At 34.0% G+C, this 8950-nt stretch overlaps 1 protein-coding gene across 2 annotated transcripts in view; it reads left to right on the top strand.

The window, feature by feature from the left end:
- Positions 1-846: 846 nt before the first annotated feature.
- The window catches only part of LOC106474829 (protein pelota-like), a 17215-nt gene continuing 9111 nt past the window's right edge, over positions 847-8950 (top strand). For both annotated transcript variants that reach the window (XM_013935521.2, XM_022403132.1), the window contains exon 1: positions 847-982. In XM_013935521.2, coding sequence (XP_013790975.1) covers positions 892-982 — 91 coding nt within the window. In that variant the 5' untranslated portion in view covers positions 847-891. The remainder of the gene's footprint in view (positions 983-8950) is intronic.

The raw sequence follows: 8950 nt of genomic DNA, 5'->3' as shown, positions 1-8950 counted from the left end.
AAGCAGATTTTGACATCAAATTTTGGGGTAAAAAAGTGCGTCTTATACACCGAAAAATACGGTACTTACCCAATCTTCTTTTTTTCTTGCTCTCAATTGTCAATGACAGTTAAGCCTAATTTTTTATAGTACTAATAGTAATGCACTTATTTTTATTTAATTAAATACTTCACCAAAGAATATAAACTAATAACATGCAAAAAGTAGACAAATTCCCTTACCTTACAAAATTACATTACAGCTTTCATTCTCCTATTATAATTGACACTGTGACTTGAAGAGTTTGTTTGGAATGTAAAAGAATGAAAGCTGTAATGTCGTATTATAATTGACACTGTGACTTGAAGATTTAAATTCCAAACAAACGCATTACAACTTTCATTCTTCTATCATAATTGACACTGTGACTTGAAGATTTACATTCCAAACAAACACATTACAGCTTTCATTCTCCTGTTATAATTGACACTGTGACTTGAAGATTTACATTCCAAACAAACACATTACAACTTTCATTTGCCTGTTGCATTCTTCATTGTGCCTCAAAACTTTATTGATTGATATTCAACCGAATTAGTGTATCAGGTGCAGACACTAAATTTTAAAATATGTCTGTTGTTGCTCTAGCTGGGCTGGCAAAATCTGTTAATGACTGAAATTATGTAAGCTGTCCTCATTTGGACATGGAATGGGTTTGGTTATATGAAGTGTGTTGATATAGTTTGCAGAAAATTTAAAAAAAGTATTTGTAACAATATTACTATGCTAAGTGGCAAAAATCAGCAAATTTGGTCAATAGTAGTTATCCATATGGATTTTTTCTAATGTTAAGTTTGAAAGTAAGAAGAAAAACTCAAAAATGAAGTGTATATATTGTAAGGAAATTTTCAGATGGGAGCCTACCATACTATTGATTTGGAACTAAACAGAAAGTTTACATTGGTGAAGGCTCACTGGGATAGTGTTGCTTTGGACAGACTAGGTAAGAAATTTTTTCTTTACAAGTAAATCAGCTGATAGTTTGGATTAAAAACAATACAGTGACTCAATATTTGATTAGATAGAAGAAACTAAAGAAACATAGTATTGTGACTCAGTATTAGACTAGAGATAAAAAATTATAAAAACACCATAGTGGCTTGATATTTCACTGCAAAGAAAAAAAATCATAATATAATGTTAATATTTGACAAGAGAAAAGAAATAAAAACTAGCATTAAAATACATGCTCTGTTGTGGGATTTGAAGGTTCGCTTACAATTCGTACTAAAAAACAAATCTTGTCAGGACACCCAAAAGTGGTACCTGAGCCAAGTTTGGGCCCAGTAACTTGTGAGTGGGGTTACAAACATAGTTTCAAACACGGTGGCTAGGAATACAACATTTGATGCTAGATTTAGGTTCAGTTACCCTGAAAACCTACTCTTAGACCCTGTTATACTTTGGTGTTACAAATAAAATAAGGGTGTGATGGCTATCCTGAGTCCACCTACCAAGTTTTCTCTTCCTTGCTTTGAGAGTTCATGGACACAACTTCACAAGCATACTTTGTAAATTAATATAAGATAATGTGGTACCTTAATATTTGACCTCAAAAAACACACAAAAAAGTGACTCAGTATTTCACTATAGAAAAAGTAATTAAAAATGCATAATACATTGATTTAGTTTTGGACTATGGAGGAAAAACAGAAAACAAATACTATGACTATATATCTAAATACAAAGAAGATACTTAAATGAATTCAATTACTCAGATTTCAAATATGGAGTATAGTTTAAAATGATAGAAAAAGACTTAGAATTGGCTCCAGAGAAAATGAAAAAACCTTAAACATTTAATATGTATTTCCTTGACTTAAAATGACAATTCTTTTATACCAGCTCATGAACCTTAATAATTATTATTTTTATAAGGTATGCCATATAATTTTTCCTAAAATAAACACAAGTATTGTCTCCATAATGTACAATTGTGTTCTTAAGGTATGACATGTAATTCTTTCTAATAGTCCCTGGAATCGGTCACAAATATATTTCTGACTGACTACAATTTCATCAGAGTCAATTTTTTTTTCATCTGTATTTTTGAACTTATTTGTTACCCATTGCTTGTTGAACAGAATATGCCACAAGATATTTGGTTTCTATTCTCAGAAATAGAAAGCAATCAACAGTAGAGAAGCAGTGGGAGTGTTAATGAAAAAGTATAAATAATATTATTATTAAAATAGGGAGCCCAGCATGGCCAGGTGGGTAGGACGCTCGACTCGCAATCTGCGGGTAGCGGGTTCGCATCCCCATCCCACCAAACATGCTCGCCCTTTTAGCCGTGGGGGCGTTCTAATGTGACGGTCAATCCCACTATTCGTTGGTAAAAGAGTAGCCCAAGAGTTGGCAGTGGGTGGTGATGACTAGCTGCCTTCCCTCTAGTCTTACACTGCTAAATTAGGGGGATGGTTGGCGTCAGGAAGGGCATCCAGCCGTAAAAACCCTGCCAACACCAAATAAAAATAGCGACCCCGTATAGATACGGGAAAAAGCTACAGAAGAAGAATATTATTAAAATAAGAATATGACAGCACCATTAAGAAGTGGGGACTGGTTGGTGACTGCATGGTAAAGGTGCACATGCTTGTACAAAACAGGAATGTTTCTATCCCTGCAATAGGTATGACTCACTAAATAAAGATAGCATTAAGTTTTCAGGAACTATAGTGTTGCACTAGATAAAATTCATGTGTGTGAAACTGATCAACAACATAATCAAATACCAAACAACATCAACATATTTTTATTTCACTGCAATAAAAAAAGAAAACTGACTAAACAAAAATGACGATGGCTCACTCAAAACAAGTTTTTACTTTACATGTGTAGAAAATAGTTTGTAATTGTCATGAATGAAAAGAACTGTTTAAATTTCTCAGAGACATGGACGATATCCTGCCATTAAACACGAAACTGGTGTTGGAAAACGTGACCACAAATGGCACAGCAGATGCATTCTGTGACAAGATTCACCGAGCAGCACCAGTAAGTGGTGAATTGCTACATTTTTTCCAGTAGAGCTAACTGTTTCTACGTTCTTCTGAAAAAGGAGTATAAGTCATATAAGACTGTACTTCAAATGCAAGTTGCTCTTCCATCATCTTGGTTTGTGACTGCTAGAGCTGTTAACTTTTTCTTCTTTGGCATCAAACTGGAAGCTATCAGAACTGCTACATGAAGCCATCGTGGATACAACTGTGCAATCCCAAGCTGCAGGCTGATGTTCTTCAGATGGAGGAGTGATTAGTTGCTTCTCTTTTTCCTTAACAATCCAAGTTATCAAGTCTGTTTACTCTTTTAGGAAACTGTTAATACAGCTCTTTGTATTAGCATAAAAATGTGAAACTAGTTTCACTTGATTACACAAAGGGAAGTAGTCGTCAAGCATGTGAATAATACTTGTTTCAGAGCTTTAATGCCCTCATAATCATCTGAATACACACCTTAAACATTTTTCTTATCTTATGAGTGTAATGTATGACAATGTAGCAGCTTTTTTGCTATGAGGTCACTAAAATGTTGAAAATGTTTAATGAATATGCATAGTTTTCATGCATTCCAGCTCAAAGGTAGAGAAGCATACATTATCAGACCAAATTTATTTCAGAACGCTGTTCACTTCCCTCTTAAAGCATTGCCTAACTAGAGTTTCAGCAAGTAGGTATTTTCTGCTGTAAGCAATGTCTTTTTGTCATCTGTGGTATGTCTGCTTGGTGGTCTTCAGTAGGAATTTGCTGAACAGGCTCTTCCACTTTCAATGGAAAATCAACATCCACGCTTCATACGGGTTTTCGAAAAGTCATGGAAAATGAAAATTTTTTCCTGTTAGTATTATAAACTAGTGTTTTCCTAATTTATTTATTTGATGATTACATCATATAATATCCAATGGCAATGATCTTCTGAGTGAGCCCTTTGTGTTTTCCCTCAGTGACGAGCATGCACTGCACGTGTGCATACATGAATGGCAACTTGAATTACTTCAACTGTACAAGGCTGAATGAGGCCATCAATGTCTGAGCCACATCATTCAAGTAATTGCGTAATCACAATTTTTCCGTTTTTTCCATTATTTTTATATTCTGTGGTATTAACTTGAATATGTCTGTGCATAAAACATGCTGGGCAAATGTATATTTAACAATGCATGGCTTCTGAAGGACGAGTACAAGGAATGACTTGTTACAGGTGCACATTGCCAACTAAGTGAATAATATTCCTAAGTTAAATTTAATATAAAAGAGAATTGGCCAAACTTCATCGATTTAAATGCCTTTGGATGATTCACTTCTTTTCATCTAGGTGTCAGCACCTCATTATGCAATTTATTCATTACAAGCAAACTGTATTCAAATGAAGAAAAGAGGAAAGCTGAGGTTTTATGGGTCCTCAAAACCATTGTTAGTCAGCATGGTTACAACAGATGTGAAGACATAAATGAACTGTTTAAAAACATGTTCCCAGATAGTAAAATCACATCCAATTTCTCTTGTGGAGAGAAAATTTGCATATGGGGCTTGTTTTCAATTGGCCCCATATATATTAAGTCAAATTTGTATCAAAAGTTTGGAAAAGATACAGACTTTGTGCTCTTGCACAACAAATCCTTAAACAGTAAAAACCAAAAGGACCAACTTAATGTGTACATTTGGTACGTTTATTCAGAAAAAAATCATGTGATGACCGGATTTCTTGATTCTGCATTTTACGACCACACATGAGCTAATGATCTCTTAAGACATTTCTTACAGTTGACAAAAGAGCTTAATCTTAGTCATTTTTTGCAAATAGGGATGGATGGTCCAAACCTTAACTGGTCATTCCATGAGAAATTAGAATCAGAGTTAAAAAAGTACAAATTAGGATCCATTTTTAATTGATATTGGGTCTTGTAATCTCCACACAGTCCATAGAGTTCTTCGTACTTCTTTCAATGCCTCTGATTGGGATTTAGAAACAATACTTAAATCAGTTTACTGCCTATTCAAAGGTTCTCCATCCAAATGGGAAGACATTGATAAAATTACTGGGTCCCACATATATACACTGAAATTTTATTTTACCTTATGGGTAAAGAATGCACCTGTTGCACAAAGGGCAGTTGAAGTTATTCTGAATTTCCAAACATACATAAAAACAATTGAAGCCAAATCAAACTTTTACACAGTACCAAAAAGACAAACATTTAATACTGTGAAATTTGCAACAAATGATATCCTTTCCATAACAAAGTTATCATTTTATGTTTTGATATCTGAAGAATTCTTTCCATTTCTGATGAAATATCAGACTGATCACCCTGTACTACTTTTTTGTCAGCTGTAGTCTTGAGTATATTATCAGAAGGGTTGTAAAACATGATGTGCTATCCAAAGCAGACACTGCATTTAAATTGTTGAAAATTTACTTAAGCAATACCGAAAACATTAAATTGGCTAAGCATGGTTTTTGTGCAATGGAAAATATGAAAGTATTGATTGCTACAGAAAAGGAAACTCCAAGAGAAGAGCTTGCATAACGCAATGAGTGTTTGTCTGTTTTAATTGGTTTAACTGAGAAATTGCTAGTGAAGTGTTCATTGAAATATTCATTTACTCATAATTTCATCTGATTTTCTCTAAAAATGGCCTCAAATGCAATGAATAGTAAGGCTCATTTTCAGCATGTACTGTCCACTCTTGCCAACTTGAAGCATCTCAAAGCAGAAGGATGTGATCGCTTAATCAGACAGTATGACTTGTTTTTATCTGAGGTTGTGAAGCCAAATTCTTGCATCTTCAAGGATTTTGACCTCGAAACCAGTAAGCTGGACTGCTTTTTATTCAAACACATGCCCTAGATTATGAGTCCTTATGGCATGTTGTCAGACTCATCTTGATACTCTCTCATGACCAAGCAACTGATTGAAGAGGGCTTTTCTGTGAATACTTCAAAACATGAAGGATGTCTCCCTTGTTGGTCAGTGGTTAATCTATGATCATGTACAGTCAGTTGGAGGTATTCTGGAAGTTCCTTTGTCAAAGGAACTACTCATTGCTGCTCAAAACAGTAGACAGAAATATATATCTAATACCTCAACTAACAGTGGGAGATGGATAACCTGAATGGAAAAGGAAACTTATCCTTGAAGATATTGCAAAACGTAAGGCTAAATGCAAAAGATTTGAAAAAGATATAGCATGCTTAATTGAGGCTGCTGCTGATCTTGTTGATGAGGCTAAAAAATAAGGCAATATCACTGATTTGGCAAATCAAATAGTTTCAGGAAAATGGCAGAAGTCTTTATAATTAAAAATTTTTTATGAAGAAATTGCAAAGATAGTAGAAAAGTCAAGAATTGTTATTCTATGTCGTATCATTGTGTTTCACATGTACTCACACATGTATATACTTTTGCATAATATATACAGAATAAACTGTTAATGTGGATTATATGATTTATTTCATGTTATATTTGGTCTGGAAAATCAGTTTTGAGGGCTATGGAAAGTTTTGGAAAAGTCATGGAAATCTGAATCACTAAAGGTGTATGAACCCTGAACATCAAGATTCAGAGTTTCATCCATGTATTTAGCTATTAAGCTTTCCTCTTCTCTATGTATTGCTTGTTTTGAAAGTTGAACAAGCACTACATGATAATGTCAGTTTTGAACTTTTTCCTGCAACAATTGCCCTGTATAATGAAGAACATGAAAAATCTCCTTGCACCTTTTTCAAAAGTTCCTTTAGGTTGGATACTTTTTGAGATACCATATAAGCAATGTATATGCACTGTAGATGTTCCACTGGAACTTTATAATTCTGCATGTCTTCTTTAGTACTGCTGCCCCCATCAGGAATGGCAAAAAATTGCTTGTCCTCAATGTTGGGGAAAAATTCTGCTAATTCTAACCTGAAACGATTGGTCATGCTTTCAGAGTAACAACACTAGTGCACCAATCACTGCTAATGTAACAAACACATAGACCTAAATAATGTGATGTACCAATACATTTGTCACTGCAAACATTAAACAACAATATTTTGGCTGTTCCAGTTCTTGAATGACAGGTGATTTTACTTTATGATATACTTTGTCAAGTGTATTGTTTCTGAGGACACTTCTGAAGGTACTTGCAGTGATGGAAACTTTTTAGCAAAGAACTGAATCCTAACTTTTCAGTTGTCATGAAGGTGTTCATGTCAACAACAAACCAAAAAGTTCCTTTGTGGTTTTTGCTGGAGCAAATCTAGGCCTAGATTTACCATAATTGTAAGTAAAAATTATAGTGATTTTTTTTCATCTTAAATTACATTTTATTTGTTTAGCAGGCTGTATGTAGCAGCAATAGCTTGTGGGTCACACTGAAATGTGAACATGCATAGTGGATTTAATCCTTTTTATGTGATGGTTTATAAATATGTGTAACCTTAGGACTAGTATGGTACTACTAACTTAAAAATTGCATTACCAAGAGATAATTTATTACATATATATTGAAAACAACAAATTAAAACTAAAGGAACATTAAAAATCACAGATTGCACTGATATACTTTTAAAACAAGATATGAGCATTCAAATATGACTATCATTTGTAGGCCTACATATTCATTATCAGTAGTTTGTTTATCATCCACCCCTGAATATGCCTAGATCTACCTAAGGAGTCAGATCTCATATGCTCCAGCTAGGCTTAGTAGATTTATTTTATTATAGACTTAGTAAGAACTTTACAGAACTGTAACATTAGGTCTAGATCTTGATTAACAATTGGCCTGGTATGGCCAGGTGGTTAGGGCACTCGGCTCGCAATCTGTGAGTCACAGGTTTGAATCCCCGTTACACCAAACATGCTCGCCCTTTCAGCCATGGGGGCATTATAATGTGACAGTCAATCCCACTATTCATTGTTAAAAGAGTAGCCCAAGATTTGGTGGGTGGTGGTGATGAGTAGCTGCCTTCCCTCTAATCTTACACTGCTAAATTAGGGACATCTAGTGCAGATAGCCCTCATGTAGCTTTGTGCAAAATCTATAACAAACAAACAATCTTGATTAAGGGAGTAGGCACTGGGCCTACTAGATTTACTGTCTATACCATTAGTAACATAAACAAACAAAACTTAACATATAAAACCATCAGCTTTAGGTCTAGATCTCCTTACACACACACACACACACCTCATAGTCCCCTTGCACCCCATCACTAAAAGCATAATGGGCAGAAAGTAATTGAACTATTCTATCTGGATAAATGCATTTTGGCTTTTATGATGACTCTTATTTCGAGAAATCAAGCAAGACATGACACACACTTGCCTTTATATATGTTAAATACTATTTAAACTTATTACTTTCATAAAGCATCAAATACATTTTTCACTAATGAACAATACTGAAAAGAAACTTATAATCATAAAAGAACCTTTAACTATAAATCAAGTGATTTTTCTTCAACTATTTCAAAACAGAATTTCCTCACGTGGATTTTGAAATTGCTACCGTATCATGAATTATCTTTCATTTACACTTTATAGACAGATCATCAATCATACGAAAACTAGCATCAAAAATGACGTGGCAAGTACTACCACCCCCACCCCACAGTATACCCTAACCTTACATTTCATAGCTAACTGAAATAAATAAATTTTGTGAAATTAAGCTTGACTAACAAAGAGAAAGAAAAGTGCAGTCAAGGCAGTCAAATGTTGGTAAATACCTGTGTGAGCAAATCAAAATTTTAAACTTAAATTGTTTTTGAATTAAGATATTTTCTGTTACATCACCAACATTTTTAATGAAAAAAAAACTTTAATCAATGGAAACTCTAAATAAAGAAATCAAATTTTTTTCCAGTTTTGTTGTCTATACATTTCATTTTATACTTTCAGTACGTAGACTAACAATAATATAAA

Source organism: Limulus polyphemus, unplaced genomic scaffold, assembly GCF_000517525.1.
Source record: "Limulus polyphemus unplaced genomic scaffold, Limulus_polyphemus-2.1.2 Scaffold7738, whole genome shotgun sequence".
NCBI classification, from domain to species: Eukaryota; Metazoa; Arthropoda; class Merostomata; order Xiphosura; family Limulidae; genus Limulus; species Limulus polyphemus.
The sequence above is the reverse complement of the archived record's forward strand: the minus strand, read 5'-3'. Positions and strand labels throughout refer to the sequence as shown.